This window comes from Neolamprologus multifasciatus, chromosome 18, assembly GCF_963576455.1.
Source record: "Neolamprologus multifasciatus chromosome 18, fNeoMul1.2, whole genome shotgun sequence".
Taxonomy (NCBI): domain Eukaryota; kingdom Metazoa; phylum Chordata; class Actinopteri; order Cichliformes; family Cichlidae; genus Neolamprologus; species Neolamprologus multifasciatus.
In genome coordinates, this window is record NC_140456.1 from 467,501 (window position 1) to 494,252 (window position 26,752).

General features: G+C 51.2%; 3 protein-coding genes across 8 annotated transcripts in view; 2 read left to right on the forward strand and 1 right to left on the reverse strand.

The window, feature by feature from the left end:
• The window catches only part of mfn1a (mitofusin 1a), a 14,314-nt gene extending 12,263 nt beyond the window's left edge, over positions 1-2,051 (forward strand). For 3 of the 5 annotated variants that reach the window (XM_085140660.1, XM_085140661.1, XM_085140662.1), the window contains exons 14-18: positions 19-239; positions 318-419; positions 699-895; positions 982-1,116; positions 1,440-2,051. In XM_085140660.1, coding sequence (XP_084996786.1) covers positions 19-239; positions 318-419; positions 699-895; positions 982-1,116; positions 1,440-1,506 — 722 coding nt within the window. In that variant the 3' untranslated portion in view covers positions 1,507-2,051. Of the gene's footprint in view, positions 1-18; positions 420-583; positions 896-981; positions 1,117-1,439 lie in introns of those variants that run through there. The other 2 variants (XM_085140659.1, XM_085140664.1) reach the window with 2 other exon arrangements.
• The window catches only part of LOC146496867 (uncharacterized), a 93,903-nt gene that overhangs the window by 54,518 nt on the left and 12,633 nt on the right, over positions 1-26,752 (forward strand). The window lies entirely within an intron of this gene.
• On the reverse strand, positions 3,901-25,119 carry pex5lb (peroxisomal biogenesis factor 5-like b). 2 transcript variants are annotated; one of them, XM_085140700.1, is made up of 13 exons: positions 24,730-25,113; positions 14,738-14,852; positions 13,394-13,609; positions 12,278-12,398; positions 11,936-12,023; positions 11,213-11,311; positions 9,522-9,641; positions 8,301-8,444; positions 7,237-7,307; positions 6,934-7,146; positions 6,696-6,861; positions 6,460-6,617; positions 3,901-6,374 (listed from the first exon to the last, which is right to left on the reverse strand). In XM_085140700.1, exons 1-13 carry the CDS (start codon positions 24,742-24,744, stop codon positions 6,176-6,178), a joined length of 1,725 nt encoding a protein of 574 aa, XP_084996826.1. In that variant the 5' UTR covers positions 24,745-25,113; the 3' UTR covers positions 3,901-6,175. The 2 variants fall into 2 exon arrangements, with proteins under 2 accessions (XP_084996826.1, XP_084996825.1); XM_085140699.1 differs by having other exon boundaries at positions 6,460-6,861; positions 24,730-25,119.

Sequence of the window (26,752 nt, forward strand, 5' to 3'; positions counted from 1 at the left end):
CTGCTTGGTTGTCCTCAGACGCCGTCCGTCCTCTGCTGTCTCCGGCTCTGCAGGAGCAGCTCTCCACTCCCTCCGCCTCCTTCGAGCTGACCTACGACCTCGGCCTCGCGGCCCTGTGTGCAGACTTTCAGGAGAACATCGACTTCCGGTTTTCTCTGGGCTGGACCGCCCTCGTCACCCGCTTCATCGGTGCCGCGAACGCCAAACGAGCGCTGAGTGGCGCCGACCGCGCGCAGAAGGCAAGTTCAGCGCAGCGTCACATCTGTGAAACCTTCAGAAAAAACAGAGTGCACATGGAAACTGTCTCTCTGCTGCAGGAACGCTCCAGCTTCAGGGATGAAATGGTGGTTTCCATAGCAACGGGTCTGGTCTCCGTCACATCCAGGGCGTCCATGACGGTGCTGGTGATCGGCGGAGTGGTATGTTTTATTTTACAGCATTGCTGAGGTTCAGTAACCGGGTGCTGCCCCTCGGCAGGCTTCCAGAAGGTGGCCAATCATAACAAAGGGCCGAGTGCAGGAGACCGATGCCGAGCGTCTGCGGCGAATAAACACGCAGGCCTGCTATGACGGTCTCTCTCCAGGAGATTAGTCCAGGAATGATCCCGACTCCGAGCCACTTCTTATCTTTTCCACGAGGGCTCTGTTAAAATCGGGGACAGGTGTGTGTCTCTCAGGTGCGTGCTGTTGTCGCTGCAGGTGTGGCGTTCAGTGGGCTGGCGTCTCATCGCCCTCTCTGTCTCTCTGTATGGTCTCCTCTACCTGTACGAGAAACTCACCTGGACCGATGCCAGCAGGGAGCGCGCTCTGAAGCAGCAGTTCGTCGAGCACGCCGCTCAGCGCCTGAGACCCATCGTCCCCGTCGCCAGCAGCGCCTGCAGCCATCAGGTGTGCAAGTAAGACCCCGCCCACGCCTGACACACATGTCCAGGGAGCAAACACCTGGAGGCTCCGCCTCTAATCTGCTCTGTTTGTGTTTGAGGGAGCTGTTGTCCACCTTCAGCCGTCTGACTCAGAGGGTGGAGCTGAGTGACGCTGAGCTGGAGGGAAACATCCGTCAGCTGAGCTTCAGGATCCAGAGACTGGAGAACATCCAGAGGCGTTCCAAGGCCTTCAGGTCAGAGCTCCGAGCCCACTCCCACTCAGGTCAGAAACAAACTTCAGTGCACGAGATGCAAAAGTTAAATTCAGGGAGTGCACATCAGATCTTTGGCGTTTTCTGGACAGGCAGAGATCCCAGAAGTCCCAGTTTGGGAATCATGAATCTGGTTTTCCAACGTTTGGCAGCTTTGGGTCAAAATAAGGTTTAAAAATAGTTTTTTCTGTGCAGCGTTTACTTACAACATTACAGCGTCCATAAACACACCCCTCGCACTTCCAGGTCCTGTTAACATCTCAGCAGAAGCTGCATGTCTTAAAATCTCGTTTTCATTTGTTCAGGAACAGAGCCACCGAGCTGGAGACTCAGCTGGAGGTCTTTTCGGTTCAGTACCTGCAGGAAAACTAAAGAAGAAGAACTGCTGCTGTGGGGAAGCTCCTGGCCAATCAGAAGTGTGGAGAGTCCTGAGGTATCGCTCATCGCCCAGCGTTAACACCGACAGTCGAATGAATCCCAGACAGCTGCTCAGGTGACCTTCGTCACCAACCAACAATAGAGGACAGCTCACCACTGAGGGAAGCAGCAGGAGACCCTGAGTCGACGCTTTTGCTTTAGAATCAAGGGTCAAAGTTCGTCTGTAGGCTCGTACAGTCCGGCCTTCATGAGCAGCTGATGAGAACACGCTCCTGAATCTTTGGCTCCACCTTCAGGCCGTCTCCTGAGGTAGTGAGTGGATGCGCCGCCTTCGCCGCGACCACAAACAGTCTGATTGAACCTCAGCAGCTTATCTCACACCAGCTTCTAATATCTCATCATGTGACTGTGATTAGACGTATTGATCAGTGATAGAATCCATGAATCTGTGCATTATTGATGTGTTACAGAGCTCCTCGCCACCTGGCAGGAAGTCAACCTTCTAGTGAAAAATCAAGAAAATAAAAGCATTGAATGTTCTATGGCTTCATGTTTCCTCTCTTTAATGGCCCTGGTGTACTGAACACTGTTGCACTGCTGAACGCAATTAAATAGCTCACCCCTCACTACACCACATTCAGTTACCTCCACCCGTCCCCATCAGGGCTACACCGACAGGTGGAGGTGGGAGTGCTGCAGAGAACAGGTCAGGCCTCAGATAAAGGAAGTGTCCTGAGTAAGATTTACCAGTTCAAAGACCAGCCGAGCCCGAGTTGAGCCGATCGTGTTTGTGAATGTTTGAGTGCTGACTGGTTTTCTTCAGGTTTACTGACCTGAGACTGGAGTGGTTCCCACAGCTTTATAGTGGGAGTTCTGGTCAGGAATTCTTCCTGGATTTTTGGGTGTTGTTGGGATCAAATGAGCTCAGTCACCAAACCACTCAAAGCTCTTGTCCTCGTCATGGCGCCCTTCTTTTTAACACATTTACGAGTCTAATGATTATCGTGGAAAACTGAGCCTCGCAGTTTTTTAAGTGTGAAATGCTTTCGTCTCTTTTTGTGACTCTCGGCTCGTCCGACACGAAGCTTTTTGTCGAGAGTTTCCTCTTCGTGCTCACGCTGAAGCAAATACACTTTGATCAGGTCACTTTTGTGGTGTTTTCTCTGTTGTCCTAATGTTTATCAATGAATGTGTGATTGTGGATGGGCAGAGCTGATGTTTCTCTGCAGTGCTTCCTGCTGCCACTGGAGGTCACTGCTGCACTGCGAGCACCTTCCTCCCTGTCAGACCTCCCCCTATAGCAGGCCTCGAGGGCCGGTATCCTGCAGGTTTTAGACGTGTCCTTGAACCAACACAGATGATTTAAATGGCTGAACGACCTCCTCAACATGTCCTGAAGTTCTCCAGAGGCCTGGTAACGAACTAATCATGTGATTCAGGTGTGTTGACCCAAGCTGAGCTCTAAAACCTGCAGGACACCGGCCCTATAGGCTGCCAGGACCCCTGCATCAGCGCCACCTCCCACTTCAACATGTCTTTGAACCCTCAGGCACAGGTGAGTGCTCAGACCTGTCTGCAGCTTTTTGTTCAGTCACATGATGAGTGTTTAAATACCCGGCCTTGGGTCCTTTTCTTCCTCCCTCACTGACTCGCTGCTCCATCTTGTGGTATAAACTGGTATTTTACCCTGCGCTGCCCGTTTTAATGCAGTATGTGCCCCAAAAGTCAAAGGCTCCGGTCTTTATGTTACACACGTTCGTTTACAACACACAGCTTCAAGTTCACACTTTATCTTATTTGTCTGTGCTTCAGCTCGGCTCAGAAACGTTTCCACCGAGTGAAATCTGACAAATTTCCTTCAGCTGTTGTTTCTGTGGAAATCTATGAGGGGGCAGGAAAAGCAGGACAAACCGGGGGGGCTCTGTAACACGGCCCTTAATTAAACCATCACAGTAATGTTTCTGCACACACTGATTAGACGCCAGGTCAGCTGTTTCTGCATCACCCGTTTAATATCATCAGGTTACATGTGATTACTGTCCGTACAGTCATTTACATCAGAACCGTACAGACGTGAAGACGAGCAGGACTCAGGAGAAGCAGCAGGACGAAGGTTCACACTCCTCATCATCGCGTTTGTGAACCATTAATCTCTGAAGCAGGAAGCTGTGGATGAAAACGCGCTGGCTGTTTACTTTTGTTATTGGGCGTCCTCGGCGGCCTGACTTGAACACAGTAAAACCCTCAGAATGAGAAGCGCCGTGGTTTCCTGTCAGCTGATCTGAAAAAATGACAGGAAATCGTCCCGAACTAACGACAGGACAGGAAGCCTTCGCTCCAGGACTCGGGAACGCTGCTGTGATTTAGCTTTCGTTTAACCGGATCAGCTGCTGCGCGTTTTCTCACACTCACCTGAGAACCAGCGACAGGAAGGAAGGGACAGAGCATGAACACGACTTTTCAGAATAAAACACAGAAACTGTAACAATAATACAAACATCAGTTTTAAACTATAACGTGTTTGGAATCAATCACAGGCGCCTCCCACAGGCAAACACAGGAACAGCAGCAGGTATGACGGGACGATGAGCGCCACCTCCAGGCCAGGCGGGAAACCGCTGCAGTCGTTTTGTGAAAAACCTTAACGCACAGAAGTGACGCTGCATCAGTGACACATGTGAGGGTTTAAAATGATTAAATTAAGCTGTTTTATTATTTTTTATAAACACAATGGAAATGTGCTCATAAACATGTTGGCGCTCCGTGTTTGAGGGTCAAAAGCTTCGTCCGGCGCCATGACTGGATTTGAAATATTGAGGCGTAGACGTAGAGCACGCAGGGTTTTGCAGCATGCTTATGCTTCAGGGTTAGAGGGATATTCTCTGGAGGAGTCTGAACAGGATGAACTAGATATTGGAAACAGCGGTAGGATTAAAATGATCGAGGCTCGGCAGAGCGGTGTTTTTCTTTTCTGTCTCTTACAGAGGAAGGAGCAGACACGAGGTCGGAGGTGAGCAGACGGGAGGACTCGTAGGGATCCAGCAGACGTTGGTTCTGGAAGAAGCCGTACGGCTCGCTGAGGGTCGTCCTTTGTGTGAAGACAGACGGCTGTGTCACACCGGGGGCGTTTAACTTTTCAACTGCCAAAGCAAATTAAATCATTTTAATTCAATTTTATTTTATTTATATAGCGCCAAATCACAACAAAAGTCGCCTCACACGACAGATATTTCTCCTGAATTCCTTTGGAAAATACTTGACACATGCCCGAACCCTTCCTGCAGGTGGCGCTAGCCCTGATACAGCTGCTTCATCATCACCACATGGAAAACTTTCTGTGAGGCCTCGTTAACATTAGAAAGATCTCAGGTGTGAAGGTGGCCTCTTGGTTTGATTTAAATAAATGCAGCTGCAGTACCAGCTGTTGCCTGCAGGAGGTGACACACAGAGGCGAGTTTCTGCCTTTTCACGGCAGAGGTGGAAACTTTTTTGCAGCCTGGTTCTTTGCTAACAGACTCCTGCTGCTGTTTTATGGCTTTAAAGGGTTAAAAGTAACAAGGTGAAGAAACATGGAGGAAAAAGCCTTAAAGTGGGCGTGTTCTGCTTCTCCTCACTCCTGCAGCTCCGTGGTTTGGATTACTCGTTAGGAAAGGACCTGGTGTTAAGCTTCATGTCCACGGACATTGTGAGTTTTTAAAACCTGAGCTGAAAGACGTGCTGCAAGTGAACAGAGCCGATAGAAAAGCTACGGAGGTGAGAACGACCACTGAAGAGATTCTGGGGTTTGGACAGAACAGGGTGACCAGCAGAGGGCGACGCTGGTGTGCGACTGTATACAAGTCCATGAGAAAATGAGCGCAGGGAAGTCTTTCCGGATGAGTCGCTGGTTTCACGTCTGATTCATTACAAAAGTTTACTTTCTAAATTCTGGTCCCATTAATACAAAGCAGGAGACCGAGCGCAGAGGGGCAGAGTGGGCGGAGTGGGCGGAGCCAGGTGACAGAAGGAGAAGGTTTAAAGATGGTAGTGAGACCTGCTGATAGAAGGGATAGAAGATGATTCGCTGTGGAGAGCAGCTGACAGGTAGGAGACAGAGAAGCAGGCTGTGGTGGAGGATGGAGGCGGGGCTTCCATGAGTACAACGGAGCCGCCCACTTTCAAAACACCACGAAGGTGAAAATGCTCAAAAAGGTGCTCACGGTGGAAACGTCTATGCTGCATGTAGGAGGAGTACATAAGCTCCACCCACCTGATGTTCATGAAGGACAGCCATGAACAGAAAGTTTGTGTCAGAAGGATTATTTTGAGTCGTGAATCATGCAAAGCTGCTTTAAGTCCACGAGTGAGGTCCAGACCTTCCTCCCCCTCACGACATCACCTTTAAAGTCGACCATCAGGAAGTGACCGATGAGCAGAGGAGCATCAGCAGCAGGTGAGCGCAGGTGGAAGAGGAAGAGGCGGAGCTGAATTCAATCTTCTTGTTAAAGGTGAAAAGATGATCGACCTGATCGTGTTCGGACCTGCAGACGGCGTTGGGAACGTTTGAGCTACAAACAGGAAGCTAAAGGGCTGCACCGTCCCCTCGCTGTCTGGTTTCAACCCGGGCATCCAACCGAGCTCCCGTGACTCTGGGAGCAAGGCTCCGCCCTCCCATGACTCGCCGTCAGACGTCGCTCATGTCGAAGGCCCTCATCAGCAGGTCTAGGTCGCCCATGTTGGCGGCCTGGAACAGCTCGGGGCGGTCCATCATTGAGATGGCGATCCGCAAGGCGGCCCAGATGTTAGCCGACATCTGCTGCTGGCTGCAGCGCTGACTCCGCCTCTGCTGGTTCAGCGCCGTGAGGAAGTTACTGACCGCCTCCCTGCAGGACCAGGACCGGGGTTATACAACTACATCGCCGCAGTATGGCTGGTCTGTGTGAGGTCAGAGGTCAGTGCCAGGGTTACCTGTGCGCTCCCAGGTTGATGCAGCTGATTCCCAGGTTGTACCGCGAGCGGATGAATCCGGGCTGCAGCTCCAGAGCTCTGGTGTACGCCTCCACCGCCTCCTCGCTGCGGTCTCCGTTGGCGAGTGTGGCTCCCAGACGGTTCCACAGCAGGTAGTCCTGCAGAGAGAAACCCGAGTCTGACATCACCACTGCTCGCATGAAAGGACCGCCACCATGTTGACGTGTGTGCGTTACCTGTGGCCTGACGGACAGCGCCGCACTGAAAGCTTCCACCGCCTTGTCGAAGTCCGAGCTCAGGTTGAAGAGGACTCCCAGCCCGGTCTGCAGGTCGGGGTCCACGCCGTCCAGATTCAGCAGAGCCGCCTCCTGGAAGAGGAGCAGCACGTCCTGCAGCTCGCACCTGCACACACACACAGCTCGGTTCCATCCAATCACAGAGGATTCGGAGCTTTACGAGAACATGACTTCATACCTGGCAGGTGTGGCGGTGTGGGGGCCCCTGCACGGCATGGCCGGGGAGCCCCGTAGCGGACTCCTGCTGTGCTGGACCAGGTGTTTATATCGCGGGTTGTGACAGATCCAGCGGCGCAGCACGTCGCCGGCTTCCCGCTGCATGCCGCTGTTAGTGAAACTGACGGCGAGCGCCATGAGGGCCGGCAGGTTGTTGGGGCGGAGCTCCAGGCACCTGCAGCAGGTAAAGCAGGTTAGCTCCACAAACAGTTAGCATGTCAGGGTTAAATAAAAAGCAGAGCTCTCCAGCATCACGGCGACTGACCTCTGCAGCGACACGATGGCGGCCTGCTCGTTCTCGTTCTCAGCCTGAGTCATACCCAGAAGCTGCCACGCCTGAAAACGTGAAGAAGAAGAAGAGGAATGTGAGAACTCACTGATTCTGGACCGAGCAGAAACGACCTCTTCCTGGCTGAAAATGGTTGGACATCTAAACATCACGGAGCTCCGGTCAGCACGTTTAGGCCCCGCCTTCTGTGAGACCGCTGGGTCTCGCCACAAACCTCTGCCTCACTGTTTTTTTTTCTCACTTTCAGTGCCATGCATCATGACACAAAGATGAAGGCGTTCACACGCAGCGCTCACGCGTTTGTAGTGCACGTGTGTGATGATGCTTCGCCTGGCGGTGATGATGTTTTCCAGCACCTTCACTTTATTTTTAACATCGTCATCACCATGGTATCTCGGCGGAAAGGCGTGCCTTTTCTGGCTTCCTCTTTGGACACGATTGTTTCCGTCGCTGAACTTCTCCGCCCCTTTCTCCTTCACCCCTCAGAGCGCTTCCTGATGCAGAGAAATGTGGGCGTGGCAGACTGCAGGCCACGAGCACGCGTCACCAACATGTGCTTGGTGGTACAAACAGAACCGGCCAGCACAACGTTTCATATGTCACATGATAACTTTCATCTCAACTCCCACCGGTCGTGTTTCTTCCTGTTAAAGGGAGTTTTTCTGCCCACTGTTGCCGAAGCGCTGACTCACAGAAGTCTGACTGTTGGTAGGATTTCGTTTTTTAGTTTCTACATAAACAGAAGTTTAATTCGATGTGTCAGATTATCTGGAGGAATCTGAGATCCTCTGTGACATCAGAAGATGGCACACTGAGGTGATAAAGGGATGGACGAGGTCAACACTGTGGAGTTTAAACAATCCTCAGTTTGACCTGCATCGTCTTCATCGCGTCTACGCTCTCTCACGTCCAAATAAAACAAGCTGTGATCAGCTGTTGACTCTGAGAGATGAGACTCCCATCGTCACATCTGCAGATGAAACATCATTCGTGGATGGCTGCTGTTGCAGACCAGACAGTGAAATGATGAACAGCATCACCTCTGAGTCCTGCGGGTCCTGCAGGATGGCGGCTTCCAGCAGCAGCACGACAGTGTTCAGGTCTCCCTCCCGAGCTTTCTCCTGAGCCTCGGCGAAGGCGTTGGGCCAGTCGCTGTACGGGTTGTTGGTGTTGAAATAGTAACCCTGCAGCACACACACAGACACACACACACACACACACACAGACACACACACACACACAGAGACACACACACACACACACACAGAGACACACACACACACACAGTGTTACAGTGAACTCTGCGGTGATGTTTTAACAGGTGATTAATGACTAATAGACCTTTCTGTAATACTCCACAGGCTCCGCCCTTTCCTGCCTCTCTGCGTGTTGTGTGTGCGCTGACATTTCACCTTCCTCCCATCTTTTTATTGAAAACATTTTCCCAGCATGCACTGGGGCAGTCATTAATAATGTCAGATTACTGCTTTGCTGGATGTTTGGCTGCTTTAATCTGCAGCTGGCTTCAGATCAGCTGTGGGCGCCTCGGTAATCCCGCTCTAATCCCTTCTCCGCTCAGGTGTTACATCATGGCGGCATGGAGGTGACGCTAACACGCTACCAAACATCTGCTCACACACGTGAACCTGGCTGCTGCCTTTTTGCTCGTCGCCCCTCAGGTCACCTCCGGTGTCACAGACTTGATCTGTGTTAGCGTCACGCTGCAGCGCTAACAGCAGCGCTAACAGCAGCGCTAACTGCTCAGAGTCAGACTGGAGGAATCTGAAACGTGCAGTCGTCACGTCTGCATTATTCAGCGAGCTGCTGAGGAGACACTGACAGCTCATTCGTCTCAAACGTTGGTTTGTGTGAATCCAACTTTCACTCAGTGCTTTCTGGAATTCTGGGATTTTTCCCTGTTTTTCATCTGTGTGTGTACACCACATTTACATATCTTTGTGGGGACCATAATTTGGCATGTTGCTATACCTGTGGGGACCAACAGCCCCACGAGTTTGAAGACAAAAGGTCACAATGTGGTTTTCGTGTCATGGTGACAGTTAGGTTATGGTTAGGCTCCGGGTTTGGGTCAGCAGCTGGGAAAGCATGTCAATGAGATGTCCTCACTAAGATATGAAAACACGACTCTGTGTGTGTGTGTGTGTGTGTGTGTGTGTGTGTGTAGGTGTGTGTGTGTGTGTGTGTGTGTGTGTGTGTGTGTGTGTGTGCTGTTTCTATCTGGCGGCTTGTTCTGAGCTCACCTTCTCTGCAGGTGAGACAGTGGGCGGGATCGGCTGCTGGTCCTCGGAGTCCTCCAGCCAGTTCCTCCGAGCGAGCTCCTCCCACTCTGCCTGCATCTTGTCCCAGAACTCTGTGTCCGACTGTCAGACAGGAAGTAGACAGACAGATGCTGAAAGGTAAACAACTCAGACCACCATGGCGTGCCCACGCCCGGCTCGCACAGAGCACAGAGGCTCAGACCTCCTCCTCGCCCACCTCCTTTCTCTTTTAGGCTTTTGATGCAGCTGACTCCTTCAATGAGGAGCAGCAGGAGCTCTACTGCTAATGGGGTGACTGTAGCTCAGGTGACAGAGCAGGTCAGCCACTAATCAGAAGGTCGGTGGTTCGATCCCAGGCTGCCTCCTGGCTGCATGCCAAATATCCTTGGGCAAGATACTAACCCCATGTTTGCCTACTGGTGGTGGTCAGAGGGCCCGGTGGCGCCTGTGTCCGGCAGCCTCGCCTCTGTCAGTGCGCCCCAGGATGGCTGTGGCTACAATGTAGCTGCCATCACCAGTGTGTGAATGTGTGTGTGACTGGATGTGTAAAGCGCTTTGGGGTCCTTAGGGAGGAAAACAGGAGAAATCTGCTTTCTCTTTCTAGTCCCTGTCAGGACTCTTGCTCCGACAGCCGGGCCACCTGCAGAGCACGGTCCTCTCTGCTGCTCGTATCTGTGACCGCGCAGTTTGTGACGACAGGAATGCAGAGCAGTAAACCCACAGCCTCACCTTGTATGTGAGGAGCAGGATTTTGAATTCTGGATTTAACAGGAAGCCAAAACAGGAGAAATCTGCTCTCTCTTTCTAGTCCCTGTCAGGACTCTTGCTGCAGCATTTTGGATTAACTGAAGGCTTTTCAGTGAGTTTTTAGGACTTCCTGATAATAATGAATTACAGTCGTCCAGCCTGGAAGTAATAAATGCATGAACTAGTTTTTCCCTGAGACACGAGGACTCGAGCAGGGACCTGGTCTGTGCTGCCACTAAATAAATATCCTGTGTGTTGTTTCCTGCTCTCTGCGGTGTGGCAGGAACAGTAACGTGTGCAGGGCAGCGGGGGGATTTATGTGAAAGGTCACAGTTTAAATGTGCAGCGGCGTATAAATACTGGATCAGGACGGCGTCCATCATTAAACACTCGTCTGCCATGAATATGAAAGCGGCGCGTCTGGTTACTGGACCAGAGCATCTCGAGCCGCCGTGAATATCAGCGCTGTCAGAGCCAATCAGCTTCAGAGAGGAGGCAGCGCAGCAGGCAGAGTGTCCTGCTCTCAGGACGGGCGGAGAAGAGTCACGCTTTCACCGCCACGTGCGGGTTTTCACCGCGTTACCTGCACTCAGCTGCACGCTGACAGTCTGTCAGACTCGGCGTCAGCGATGTTAATAAAACAATAAATCATCATCATCCTCACGCTTGAATGAAACACAACTGATGAAGCTGCAGGTGAATCGCAGAGACCTCACAGCAACACTGATCTGAGAACACCTGCAGACGCTCAGGTGACAGGAAGTACACGCCATCTGTTTCTGAGCATCAGCTGAGTTTCCTCCTGTCAGTTTGTCACAGAGGGGACTGAGCGAGGAGACGGGAGAGCAAGGAGGCGGGGCTCGGCGTGAGGAGCGTTCGTTCATGACATCAGTGTGACGAGGACGCCCGTGTCAGCGCGTTCTTACCTCCACAGCAGCTTTCGCCCGGACGAACTCGTCCTCCAGAGACTCGTTCCTGACCAGCAGAGAGCGAGTCCGTCTGCGCTGCCGGGACGCCCCGCAGTCCTGAAAGCACACACACACACGCGCACACACGCACACGTGCATGCACACACACGTATGCACACGTGCATGCACACACATGCATACACACACACGTACGCACACGTGCACGCACACACACGCACACATGCATACACACACACGTATGCACACGTGCATGCACACACATGCATACACACACACGTACGCACACGTGCACGCACACACACGTGCACACACACGTGCACACACACACACATGCACACACACACATGCACGCACACACGTGCGCACGCACACACACACACACACACACACACAGGTCAGTGTGAAGGAAAACAAAGTGACTGGGTCAAAGTCACAGCTGCGTCTGAAGCTCCGCCCCTAACCTGCAGCGGTCTGCACTCGTTTCTCCCAGGCTGCCTGAACTGCACACTCTCACTACAGATGGCCGACACACTGGGCCTGATCTCAGTCACTTTTGGCACTCACCTCTCAGTCAGAGCGCTCGCTAACATCGTGTGGTTCAAAGGTCACGATGAGGCTGAACTCACCGTGAGTCAAACCCACATCAGGGCTCCAGAGCAGCACCGCACACTGGTGAGCAGCAGTACTGCAGTAGTATTTGCAGCATGAGCAGCGACTGACCTGCGTTGAAGAAATGAAGTCGAGGTCGTCGAAGCTGTGGATGTTGAAGCTGTTCTTGGTCAGCGGGTCGGTTTTAAACTCTGCAGACCTGAAGGAGAACAGCACAGCGTTAACGGGAGCCTGCTGTTCCTAATCTTCTGTCAGTGTCTTCAGGTGAGCCAGAAGCTCCGCCTCCTGTATGATGCCACAGAGTACAGATACCCTTTTATGGTCCCAAGTATAGAAACTCAGATATGTTTGTGCAGGAAGCTGGTTCAAAGTGGGCGGAGCTAAAACTGTCAGCGTGAGGTCATTCTGAGCCGGGGTCGTGCAGAGCTACAGAGACGAGCTGAGCTACGTTACCACAGCAGTTCACTGGACGAGTGATGGGAGGTGCATCTCTTCTCGTATCTCCTCCTGCGCCCGCCGTCCTCCACGTCCAGGTTCACCTCCTCCCATTTCTCCAGAGGAGACGACAGGCTGACTGCAAACACAACAACACGCCTGAGGTCCAATCATCATTACTCCTGTGTGTGTTTATCAGTAATGAGGATGAGTACGCTCCAGCCAGTGAAAACACAAAGTGCAGCTGGGTGGAAACAGGAAGTGGGAACTCATCACAGTAAAAGCTGCGATTAAAGATCCTCACGACTCGGTGAGTTTAAAGCTTTTAATGAAATGAAGTGATGAAGACCTGAGTGATGAAGGCCTGAGTGATGAAGGCCTGAGTGATGAAGGCCTGAGTGTATTTATAGATGGGTTTATGCAGACGTGGGGATTTCACTCGTGGGGCAGCACAGAGCCGCACTTTTAGCTGATTTATTCGTTAATGACAAAGCTGAAAATCTGCCACACTCTCAGCTCCAGGGTCCACAGACGAACCCGGCTGTGGGTGCCTGTGGAGCCCTGAGGCTCACGCTGCAAGCTCTGAGGTCTGACAGGTCCAGCGTGGCGAGACGGCGTTCAGTCCTCAGGAGGCAGCAGCTCATGCACGCTGGAACAAGCCGCATCATTTCATGCTCGGCTTAATAACGACGATGAATTTATGATGAAGACACTTCCCATCTTTCACAGCTCCTGCTGCTCTCAGGCTGAGCTGAGCCAGATGTTGCTGCAGCTGTGGATGACGGCGTGCACTTTAGTAATAAATCTGCCTACATGTTGTAATCGGCTTTTCTCCCGGGCGTCTCTGGAAGACGCACGAACGTGCCCTCTCTCTCCACAGGGATCAAACTCGGTGACGCTCGGGTTGAGAGACTGAAACTGTCTCTGGTCATGTGACTGTGGTGAGGCGCGGTCAGTCTGCTGCCTCACCTGCTAATCAAGGTGAGCGGATCACCTGAGAACTGAACACAGACCCTGCTCGCTGCCCTCGTCTCGCCTCCACGAACACTCAGCCGCTCGTCTCCTCACTGTCACCTGATAAAAACTGACGATGATGATGATGGCGTCGGGTTCAGGCTGCGCTCTGAGACTCACCTGAGTCCAGCGAGATCCTCTCAGGTGTTCTGGGACTGGCGGGCAGGTGTTCCACCTGCACCTGGATCAGCTCCGTCTCCTCGGGTTTGGCTCGGCGTCGCGGACTCTTCGAGCTGCCCTTCTTCCTCAGAGGGCTCCTCCTCCGCTCCTTGTTGCTCCCCCCGCTGCTCTCCCCCAGCTCGCTGAGGTCCACCAGGTCCAGAGCTGTGGACAGAACTGCAGACGGCGGGAGACGACTCGTTACCGCCAGCGTGTCTGTGAGAGCGGCTCTTCACTTTGGTGTGGAGAACAGATAATAACAACATTTAACTCAGAAGTCAGAAGATCAGAGCTCTGAGAGTACTCTGAGTACTCTGAGTAATCTGAGTACTCTGAGTACTCAGAGTACTCTGAGTACTCAGATTACTCAGAGTACTCAGAGTACTCTCAGCATCACAGTTTCGAGGTCATTTAAAACAGATTTATTGCCCCGGCTCAGCCTCGCAGGCCGACGAGCTCGGTTAGAGCCGCCGCTGACAGGGCGCCTCCTACACGCACGACCAGCTGGGACTGAGACGCTGTGGCCGACCTGCAGCGTTCGTTCATCGCGGCGTCCACGAGCTGGAGGAGGCGTGTCCACCCACCCTCATCAGTGAGTTTAACCATCGCCTTCAGCGGGGTTGGAGGTGTTAGAGGGTTACAGCGGCGCTCAGATGTGCTCTTGTCACCGCGCTCACAGACTAATAAAGTTTGAATTGATCCATGATCAATAACAGAACGCGTGACTCTGTGACCTCTGAGCGTCTCCCTGCAGGCCCAGGCTCGGATCAGCCACACCTCCTCCCGTCCTTCCCCTCGTCTTCCACAGCTCAGCGGGGCTCCTCCCCCTCCTCCTCCCCCTCCTCCTCCTCCTGACACGTCGACAGTTTTTATGTAAATGCAGAAAGAAGCAGCACAGCAGCCTGAGTTTAATGTGAGGAGGAGGACAGAGCCGACAGGAGGACAGAGGAGGTCAGAGGTGCTAATTAATGGCCGGTGTACCTGCTGAGTCGGAGGTGACAGATGGTTCACAGAGGAGGAAGGAGGACGGCCAAGGGCGGAAAGTTAGAGGAGTACAAGAACAGAGAGCAAAGAGATTTGGGAGAGGAGGAGGCTTCTTCTCACAGCTCATGTTTAGCAGATTAAATAAAACAGAAATGGATCAATAATGTTTCCCCTCGTTTCTCCTGCACGAGGGCTGAAAAGAATCCTCACACTGAGCAGGAGGAGGGGGTGGAGGAGGGGGTGGAGGAGGGGGTGGAGCCCCGCTGAGCTGTGGAAGACGAGGGGAAGGACGGGAGGAGGTGGTAATTAGCGGGAGTCTACCTGCTGTGTTGGAGGTGAGCGGTCGGGCGGAGGGGGTGTCGCTCCGGGTCTCCGACAGGAAGTCATCGATGGAGGGGCTCAGTAGGGGCCGGCTCTCCTGCTGCTCCCCGACCAGCTGGAGGGCAGAAACAGCGGGTTAGACCAGACCGCCGAGGAGACGCAATAACACAACAACCCCGAGGCACTTCATACTGTAAGGTGAAGACACAACAATGCAGAGAAACCCAACAATCACATGACCCCCTATGAGCAAGTGCTGTGGTGACAGTGGGAAGGAAAAACTCCCTTTAACAGGAAGAACCAGGCTCGGCGAGGGGCGGGGCCATCTGGGATAAAGACACGCTGTGGAAGAGAGACTAATAACTAAAGACGCTGAGACGAGTTCGCAGCTACGTAGGACTCTGCATGTCTCTGGGTGGCTTCGTATCCAGAGGTCAGAGGTCACGTTTGTCATGGTTACACTCTGTCTGTGATAGGATGGAGGGGGCGGAGCAGCTTTTAGGGCCCTGCAGTGATTACAGGAAGTCGCAGCGGCGCGGCAGAGCGAGCCCGTCACATTATGAGAGGATAATGAGAAAACCGGTCCAGAGGTAATGAATGTGTCTAAATGAGGCACAAACATGTCGTCTGCACACGCTGGTGTGAGCGCAGCCTCCTCACAGCGGCTCAGACACACAAATGATCACAGCTGATTTCACCGGTAATGTCTCGTCCGAGCCGCTGCTGAGGGAGCAGGAGGAAGGCTGCAAACACCAATCGTGTGATGGAGCACACGCCTGTGACACAGGCGACCACGATTGATTGGGCTCTGTTACACCTGCAGAGGAGCCAGCTGGTGTGGAAACACCGGTGGATGTGTCTGTGAAGTCATCAGTCATCAGGTCATCGTAGGAGCTGGCAAAGAAAAGCGTCTGGACTTCTTTAAGTTGCTTGAAGACGTTTCACCTCTCATCCGAGAAGCTTCTGCAGTTCTGAGGTCAAATGGCTGAGAGTCCCAGATTTAAACCCAGTGCGACTCTTGGCCATTTGACCTTTGAACTGAAGAAGCTTCTGGGATCAGAGGTGAAACGTCTTCAAGCGACTTAAAGAAGTTCAGACACTTTTCTTTGCAGCTCCTTTGAAAACACCGGTGGACAGATGTGCGCTCCGCTGCCTGCCAGCTCTGAAGCATTCTGGGAAGTGTTAATTCCCAGTCTGATGCCAGATCACAGATTAATTCATGTGCCTTCCTAATCCTAATCCACAGCGCTGTGTGCGCCACATGTTTAATCCCGCGAAGAGGCGAGCAGCGCCGCGCAGATTCACTGTGAACTGATCACTTCAGAATAAAGGACCCAACAAAGGAAAAAAGGATATGACACAGCACGGATCAGGAAACATATCCGAGCTCATAAATCCAGAATGGGATGGGAGGATAATCCAGAGATAAAGCAGAGTTTTATCAGCTGAACCAGGAAAAGTGGAGGAAACAGTCTGGATATGACACAGAGCGATGCTTAAAACCGTCGCTGGATGACTTCCTGAACACATCGCAGGAAGAATGGCCGAGGAGGCGTTTGCTGTGTCGTCAGGGATGAATCGTCTCATAGTTGTGTCACTTCCTGCACACATCAACTCATCTGCCATGTTTCCGTGTTTCTGACAGCACAGCGGGATGTGGCCTAAAGTCTCTCAGACAGGTTTTCCCAGTTGTGTGAGCAGTCACGACACTTCCCAGCTTCCTGCACATGTTAATCCTGCTGCTTGAGTTTTAAAGGTCTCGATGACCTCAGTGAGTCCTCACTGCCGTGTCTGGAACAGAAAACTCTCCCGAACTCCAGCAGGGATCCGACTCTGTGCCCAGGACGAAGGACGAGGTCTCCTTTTCCGACCTGGTGAGGTCTTTCAGCTCATCAGTTTATCTGACACAACAAACACCGACGACACTGTTCTGTCTTCTGTGGCTGACAGATGATATTCAGATCATTTTTCAGTGGGTTAGGGTTACAGTGGGCGTCCGGTAAAAGTGTCGACGAGGACGAAAGAGGAGAGCGGTCAGAGCTAAATGACTTTGGTGCTTTAAAAGCCGGGGACAGCGCGGGGAATCGCAGCGCCGCGGCTGTGTGAAGGTGCGGCAGCTGCAGCGATAAAGTTTCTCTCTGAGCGGAGCACGTAACGGCAGCTGCAGCAGAGCGGAGGGTCAAAGGTCGGTGACATGATCACACTGAAAACTGCGTGCTCTGCAGACGGGAATAAGATGGTTGTTCACTCAGACTGAACCTGAGAAGTCTGACAGCGGCGGCGGGACCGCGATGCACAAAGACATGTTTCAGCAGGGCAGTAAACGCTCTGACCTTTGACCTGCTTGCTGTGAGCACGAACTAAATGTCGAGCTGCGATGGTGGTCATGCCAACCTTGGTCATCACGGGGAGGAAGGGGGTCTTTTTTACCAGGAAGCTCCTTCAGCAACAACCTTTTCCCCTACGACAGGCAGATGGGCAGGGTCGCCGAATCATCGGGAGGTTGACGGGTTGAGCTCAGTGATGGGCGGAGCCAGAGGCGGCGACTGGAGTCGTGATGTTGTGTCAGTCTGTGCAGAAAGACTCGGCTTCAGGTTTCATGCTGGCAGCTTTTCCATCCGGCTCAGGGGCGACGAGGACGTTTCTGATCTGAGGCTGAAAATGAGGAGACTCACCAGAGCTCTCATCTGTGCACGCCGTCCACCTGCACCCGATCTTTCTGCTGCTCGCAGCAGGTCCGTAAATCATTCACATTAAAGTTTATCTGAAGAATTTCAAGAACAATCAATCAACAGACGTCACATGTGGATACAGGTCGGAGATCGGTAACATTACAGAAAAACACTGAAATATACACAACAATGGGAAAGTACAAGAGGAAAAAAAGAGACCTCTACTCATGCTGGGCTCCTGGGAGGACAGCATGAGAACAGGAAACAAAAAAACTCCTCTGCACAAAAACCACATAAATGTCCACAGCACAACATTATGGAGCACGTGACAGCCACAGGGTTGGGTGGGGGGTGAGGAGTAGGGCTGCCACGATTAGTCGACTATCAAAATCGTCGACGACTGATTTAATAGTCGACGCGTCGTTTGAAGCTTTGTAAGATCACAAAAGACGCAGGAATAAGTAGTAGGATTTAAGAGTGTAATAACGGACTGAAACAGAAGATGGCAGCACTGCATGTACAAGGATGCCAGCTGTTGTTAAACCCCGAAGAAGAAGAAGAAGAAGAAGCTGTGTCCCAGAATTCATAGCGCAGCCCAGCTCAGTTTCCAACAATGGCGGCAGCTAGTTAGTTTTAATATTACTCTTATTATTCTTTCTGGGTCACAAAATAAACGTTTAACATATTTTCAGGCGAGAATGTAGCTGTGTAAACCTCAAATATCTGCTCAGTTTATCAAGACACCACATATTTTCAAAAGCGCTCCGACGTTTTCGGAGACGTCTGTTACCCACTAGCTCGATAGCTAGCCGGGGGCTAGGCTCACTAGAGTCGTGAGAACACCGGACTCCCGCAAATCGTTTCAAACCCACCGCTGTCTTTCGCTACTCAGGTTAAACATGATATATAAGTCACTTAGATAACTTAAAAATGTTATTGTTTGGCTTTTTTCAGTGTTTTATTTGTTCCTGAGTAAATCGGTTTGGCTGAGATTAAAGTTATAGTTTTTACACAGCTGAATAAACATCAAGCAGACAGCTGATCATCAGAAGTGTGAGATGCTGAGAATTTACTCCGGTGTCCTGTTATATTTTAGATAGCAAGGAGTTTATTAAACTTCATAGCTAAGCTCAGCTCTCTCTGACCATCACTCTACTGCACATGTGCAGTAACATCAGGCGTAAATGGAAACGTAACAGACATCCAGCTCCCTGAACCCTGCACTAACCTCAGCAGAGGCTAAAATACATCTGTGAATAAACAGAATTCAGGCACGAGAACCACGATAACGTCCGATCCACTAAAACTGACCCGGCCCTGCAGAACCTGCAGCTCAGGTACGACAGGTGAGCTGCTTCACCTGCTGCCGTTCAGAGGGAGGTGAGTCGTGACGAGCGCCAGCGGGCGGAGGAAGGCGAGCTGAGAGTGAAACGTGCCTCTGTGAACTCGGCAGCTGTAATCAATAAAACATCATCTGCAGTTTTATTATTAGAGCCGTGATGGAGGCCGAGAGCAGCAGCGCCCCACCATCATTAATGGATGACTCGCTTAACACAGACATCACGCTACAGCGAGTGACCTGCCGAGGGGCACGCCGCGTTCAGAGGTGGCTCCAACATATATGACATCACTCTGAGGTCATGTTTACATCATCCTTGAACTGTGCGTCACTCGCTCGAGCTGCGCTGTGAGAGTGACGCTCTGACTCCACACTGTAGGGCATCCTCACGCCGCGCTCTAAAGCTACTTAAGATAAGGACATTTCAAGCATTACACAGTGATTGGACAGTTTTTGTGATGTCATCCTGCATCAGCGGGACAGTTCCTGCTCTCCAAGAGCAGCGGAGTAACTAAAGTAATGGGTAACTTTTTACTGAGGAGTAAATCCATGATGACTCAAAAGAGTCGTTCAGAGAGCATCAGTGATCAGATTATTCACCCAGGAAGGATGTCAGCCGGACTTCCTGGTTCTACTGTGATTCTACTGTAAAAATAGAAGACACACAGTAGAGAACGTATCTGCCTGCATCTCTCTGTTCTCTCTCTCTCACTCTGTGTGTGTTGTGGAGATGCTGTCAGCTATAAATAACCTGCTGTTGTGCTGAGCAAACAGTCCTCCATCAGCAGGGCTCAGTGCTGCTGCAGCACATCCTCAGTGTGCAGCCAGATGACTGCAGTACTCTGCTGATACTCTGCTGATACTGCAGTACTCTGCTGATACTGCAGTACTCTACTCACACTTTGCGTGTTTTTTTTATGAAACATGGGCCATGAAGCGGCTGTAACAGCTGATCACATAAACAGAAGTCTGCTGTCAGGCGGATGCTGGGGGAGATGGAGGGGTGATGCCTTTAGTGTCGCTCCGTAAATAAAGCGCAGGTTCAGGCGCGGTGGGGAAACTGTGCCAAGGACGTGAGCTGACCCCAGAGAGTTTCAGCTCCTCCCGCAGCGCCGCTGCTAATTAATCTTGGATGAGTTTCCCCCCGTGGCTCTCCCAGCTCCAGCTGTACTGTAACTACAGCAGAGGACACCGAGCGACGGCCTGCAAACACGCTCGAGCTCAGGGGAACAAAGAGTCTGGGTGTAAACAACGGCAGCGCTCTCAAACACACCGCTGCCCCACCATCTTCCCGCTGACTGAGGGCCGGAGCCCTCACGGATCATCAGCGATCACCGAGCTTCTCCACAGCACTGAAACAAGCCCTGCTTTGTTCAGGCCTCTGAGGCCCTGAATGCATCAGATCCCCGAGGACCTCAGCAACCTCCTGTTCTTTGGAGGTTCTCAGTTACGTTTTACGCTGGTTTCACAAACAGCACTTCTGTTCTGTTTAGAAACTCAAACACAGACGTGAGGCCTGTGAGGACTCACTCTGCTTATTGTAGACCCACGTTTCTGTGCAAGTCCAGATCAGAGTCCTTCCACACCAGCAGACGGGTTAAAAGAGCACAGCCTGCTCTCCACAGACACCTTTCTCTGCCCTTCTTCTGACGGGAGACGAATGATGAGGCGGGACCGCCGCCCTTCCTGCACCACATGCAGGTCAGTTTGTTCTCATTCTGCAGTGGAAAATCGCTTTGATCTTTCATATTTGCCACGAATTGCCAGGACAGGCAGTCTGCTAGCACCAGCCACAGGACACCAGCCAGACACCTTTGACATAAACACACATGGTTGTTCTGACAGGTGGGTGGAAAATCCCTGAGACGGACTCACAGGTGCTGCTGATGACCACTGAAACTTTACTGGCCTCGTTTGCTCTTTTCTAAAACACTCTGACCCGACCCTGAAGAGGCGGTCACTGAGGCATCAGATATTTCTAGTGTTTAACGCCGTCCCAGCTGTTTGCTTCTGTCTCGCTCAGCGTGCACAGGTGAAGTCGATTCAGAGGAATCACGAACACCTGAGACATGACCTCGTAAACTCCGCCTCACATCTGCAGCACGCCACTCTGCTCAGTGGACCGAAAACCACCATCTCCCAGGAGGCTGTGTGTGTGTGTGTGCGTGTGTGTGTGTGTGTGTGTGTGTGCGTGTGCGTGTGTGTGTGTGTGCGTGTGTGTGTCACTGGGATCAGCCTGACCCTGCAGCAGCACTGCTGAAGCTTCCCTTTCTCCGAAGTTAATGAACAAACGTATGAGACCACACGACCCTGAATGCACCACAGGTGGAGAAACATGGCGGCAGCATCATACAGTCACTGAGCTCGCTTACTCCATGTTTGAAAGCTGGCTGAAATAGAGCAAAAGCAGAAGTGTGAGGCCTAAAACTCTACGTCAGTGTTAATGAAGGATCTGAGCTGAAGGATGAAGCTCCGCCCAAATCTTAGACTTGTGGTCTCTCTGTGCTTCCATGTCTGTTTGCACACATTTCAACGACTCGTTGCACTAATTGCCCGTTTTCCCTGCAACATATAAAGCAACACTGCAGACGTTTGCACGGTACGGTCCGTTAGGTCCTTCTGAGCAGTCTTCACTGTGTAAGTGGAGCCTGGGAAGCTCTCTGTGATGCTCTTTGATTCTCTCCTTCCTCACATTCACACTGGTAATGAGGGCGGACGTGCCCTTTCTCCAGCCGAGCCCCCTCCCGAGATGTTCACACTCCTCCACAGAGGAGGGGCAGATACTCACTCACAGTGTTCAATGACAGGGGGAGAAACACTGGGTGAGGAGGAGAGCCCTCGACCGGGCGCCAGCTCCGTCTCCTCGTCCTCACTCTGCAGGCTGAGCTGCGCGTAGCCTCACGTGACCCGGTTCTCCACCTGCTGCAGGTTCTTGTTAGACCGACCCTGGAGCTCTCAGCTTCAGAGCAGAACCAGGACCACCAGCTGCAGGCCGGAGACGGCCCGGGGATGGCAGCGGCTGCCCTTTCAAAATGAAAGCTAATTTTCTGCTAGTCACTCAGATGAAAAATAATGAAATGGTCCAGGGGGTGCTCTGGGCAGATGCTGGATCCTCTCAGAGCTCCTCTGATCCCGCAGAAGCATTTCATTCATTTCACTCTGAATGCTCAGCCGTTACTTCCACTTTCTGATTCACAGACATTTAAGCAACAAAAACATTTCTCTGCAGAAGCATCGGAGAGACCGCTCCAGCACTTCTTATGATCACAATATCCGATTTTCAACACCCCACTTCCTTTTTTTCTCTTTTTACATGTGATGCTTTGTTCACAGCAAACGCTGCCTGATTGTCAAGTAAAAATATTTCTCCCACAAACTTTTTCTCCTTGTGCTGAAATGTTTCATTCATTCAGCATTTCACATCACGGTCGCTGACCAGCACTGAAAACCCAAACCACAGCCCTCAGAAGGCCCATCTGCCAGCACAGATGGACATCCATCCAACCTTCCACCTATCCAACCGCCCATCAATTCATCCAACCGGTCATCCATCCAACCTTTCATGTATCCATCCATCCATTCATCCAACCGCCCATCAATTCATCCAACCGGTCATCCATCCATCTGTCCATCCATCCATCCAACCGTCCATCCATCCATCTGTCCATCCATCCATCCAACCGTTCATCCATCTATCCATCCATCCATTCATCCATCCAACCGTCCATCCATCCATCTGTCCATCTATCCATCCATCCATTCAACTAACCATCCATCTGCTCAACCAACCGTCCATCCATCCATCCATCCATCCAACCGTCCATCCATCCATCTGTCCATCTATCCATCCATCCATTCAACCAACCATCAATCCATCTGTCCATCCATCCATCCATCCAACCGTTCATCCATCTATCCATCCATCCATTCATCCATCCAACCGTCCATCCATCCATCTGTCCATCCATCCATCCATCCATCCAACCGTTCATCCATCCATCTGTCCATCTATCCATCCATCCATTCAACCAACCATCAATCCATCTGTCCATCCATCCATCCAACCGTTCATCCATCTATCCATCCATCCATCCATCCATCCATCCATCCATCCACCCAACCGTCCATCTGTCCATCTATCCATCCATCCATCCATCCATTCATCCATTCAACCATCCATCCATCCATCCATCCATCCATCCATTCATCCATTCAACCATCCATCCATCCATCCATCCAACCGTTCATCCATTCATCCATTCAACCAACCATCAATCCATCCATCTGTCCATCCAACCATCCATCCATCCATCTGTCCATTCATCCATCCAACCATCCATCCATTCATCCATTCAACCAACCATCAATCCATCCATCTGTCCATCCAACCGTCCATTCATCTGTCCATCCAACCAACCATCCAGCCATGCATCCATCCATCCACCCAACCTTCCACCTATCCAACCGCCCATCAATTCATCCAACCGGTCATCCATCCAACCTTTCACCTATCCATCCATTCATCCATCCATCCATTCAACCAACCATCCATCCATTCATCCATCCAACCGTCCATCCATCCATTCATCCATCCAACCTTTCACCTATCCATCCATTCATCCATCCATCCATTCAACCAACCATCCATCCATTCATCCATCCAACCGTCCATCCATCCATTCATCCATCCAACCTTTCACCTATCCATCCATTCATCCATCCATCCATCCATTCAACCACCCATCCATCCATTCATCCATCCAACCCTTCACCTATCCATCCATTCATCCATCCAACCGTCCATCCAACCGTCCATTCATCTGTTCAACCAACCAACCATCCATCCATCTGTCCATCCAACCGTCCATTCATCTGTTCAACCAACCAACCATCCATCCATCCAACCAAGCATCCATCCATCCATCCGTTCATCTTCTTCTTTTTATCCGGTTCAGGGTGGCTGGATCCTCTCCCAGCTGAACTCTGGTCTGGACTGACACAACCATTGACACCTGCACTTGATCACAGATAACCTAACATCCAAACACTTAATCTGCCTTTGTGTTGTTAGGAGGAACCCAGAGAGAACCCACACAGGAACATGGAGAACCCTGTCAGTGCTGTTAAAGCACCACAGCCTGAAATGTCTCTGACAGTCGCTGCTGGAGTTTTTATGATGACACAAAGAGGAAGGTCGGGACTTCACTTCTGTGCATCAAAAACACTCCAGCCTGGTGTGCTCCTGATGCTGATCCAGTGACAACAAACACAGGTCTCATGCCTCCTCTGCTGCTCACAACAGTGACTCCACTAAAACGACATTTAGACACGCTACACGACCAAAAGCTTCACCAGGTTAGAAGAATGACGGAGGCGGTCGTCAGCAGCTGAACCTGATGAGTCACAGCGATGGTTTACAGGACTCTTTTTAATCTTAACAGAAAACTAAAGAAACTTTCACACCCTGACAGGTTAAACTCTGGGACTGAGGTCAGTTTCATATTTCAGCTGTGAAGCTGTAATCTCATATGTAATGTTCATATTAAACCTGAACGCTTTGAGACACGTTTAACAAACGAAGGAAGACTGATGTTGTCTGTGGAGCAGTGAATAACCGTGGATTCTGTTCTCAGATCTTATGGAGCAAAGAGAAAACATCAGAGTCCAGATCATTCAGGAACACATCGCAGGTTATAATAATGCATCAAGCTGCTCCATTAAAAATGGAAGAAAGTGATCAATAAAAGTGCTGATGTTCACTTTCTAAACACAGGAAGCAGCAGCTGATCTGCAAACACGGAAATATCTCACAGCAGAAGCTGCAGTCAGGTTCATGCAGGGACTTTTACATCCTTTATTTATGCAGATGAAAACTCAGCAGACATAACAATGATGATGATGATGATGATGGTGTGGGGACAGCAACACAGAGTCATTTCTTTAAGCCCTCCAGAAACATACAAACTCAGGTATGAGCTCACCTGGACCTGGTACATGTCTCAGTCCTGCAGCTTTCAGCGGCACGCAGCTGGAGGCGCAGCCGCCAGCAGTGCACCTACACCCGGTTTCAGTGCGACAGACGGCGCGGTGTCTCTCCGGAGGCTCCCCGCCTGAAAGCTCCGCGTCCTGCTCCGACTCGTCCGAACGCCTCAGGCTCCGGGACGCATCTCACTCCGCTCCGGCCAGGGGAGGGGCGAAGGTGGAGCGAGCAGAGCCGAGCCGCTCCGAACAGCTCCGAGGTCAAAGCACACCGGCGACACACGGCCTCTTCCTGTCAGCGCTTTCACAATAAAAGTCACAGCTTTAAACTTCATTATTTAAACGCGCTTTCTGTTGAATTACTACCAAATTAATGGAAACAACACATTTCGGCACTTTTATTTATGTTGTTTTTGTTTTTTCTGTGAAAAGCACTTTGCAAATAAAGGTTTTTAGGCATTGAATTCAAAGTGTCAGACCTTTGTTTGAAAAACAGATAATTTGGAGGGTAAGCTGTCAGAGACTGTGCTCTATGTCCAAACTAAACACACCTCATCTCTTTGGTGTGTCACGGTTACAGGCTCTGTTAGAAACTGAACTCAGATCAGTTTTACATCCACTCCAAGAGACTGAACATCTGTGAGTGTGGGAGTGTTGGACCTATGGCGGCGTGACGCAGAGGAGCCTGGATGTTTGATCTGGTTTTTCCCTGCATGAAGCTTCACACACAAAGTGCATTCTGGGTAAACCTTCAGGGCTCATGTCAGCATGTAGCACAGGTGTCTGCTCAGCACAGGTGAGAGCAGATGAAAGTCTCCTTTGTACCTGCGTGTGATGCCAGCCCTCGGTGTCAGAACATTTCCTTTGATAGGATCACCACGCAGCTCACAGCTGTTGTTTCTGATAGTTTGTGTGAAATAATCAAAAGCCTGAAAAGGTTTGTGTGGATGCTGAGCCTGCATCACAGAGGGTCTCAGGATCACAGAGGGTCTCAGGATCACAGAGGGTCTCAGGATCACAGATGGATCATTAGATTCAGTTACGATGAAGATGATGTTTCCTGGATGTTTTCCAGCTTCTGCCTTCAGGATGACAGCGTCCCGGGTTGACCCACGCACCTGAGGTTCAAGCGTTACATGTTTCACTGTCGCTTTGCAACACGAATGCTTCACTCAGCAGACTGGAGATCTGCTCATAGACGGCTGCCTCGCCTCACCTTTCCCTGAAGATCCCAGCCTGGGTGTCCACATTTCCATCCTGTGCTCACATCTTCAGCCATCACTCACTGACTCAGAGATCCCTCAGCAGCTCTCAGATCTCCTGCACTCGCTGTGGTCCATCTGGACATAATGGAGAGACTCTATGTCTTCGCTGGCGTGGGACCAGCTCAGTGTCTCCCATCTCTAAGAGTGTTAATGGTACAACTCCAGCTGCTCACCTGTGAGAGTCCTCATGCGGTCCATCAAATTCCTTTTGCGCTGAAAGCCTTCATGTTCAACAAACCTCTGGTTACAGACGTTCCTGTGGTATACCAAAACACTTTTCGAGTGTTTCACAAGGATGTGGCCTCTCACCAGTGAGAGTTCTCATGTGGTGTTTCCAGGTCTTTTTCAACCTGAAGCTTTTCCCACATGTTTTGAAGGATTTAAATGAGTTTCTTTCTTTGGGATTGACTCTTGATGGATTTTTGGCAAACATCAGACCCTCTACCTGTGGCAGCATCACAGGGACTCTCTGACACAGTCCAGCTCTCCACATCATCCTGACGTATGTCTCACTTCTGTCTCTTCTTTGGCACTGAGGTCACAGTTTCCCTTAACCCTGACTCTTCACACTTGCTGGATTCTTCATCCGTGCTTTCACTTTGAGAAGGGTCATCACAGAGGAGCTGCTTCCTGTCTCCTCCTGGTTCACTGTGCTCTCCTTCCTCAGCAACAGTCACCATGAAGGTATCCGTCTCCTCCTTCAGTCCCAGCTGCTCTCCCTCCTGACTGCTGCACAGTTCCTCCTCTTCCTCTTTAATCT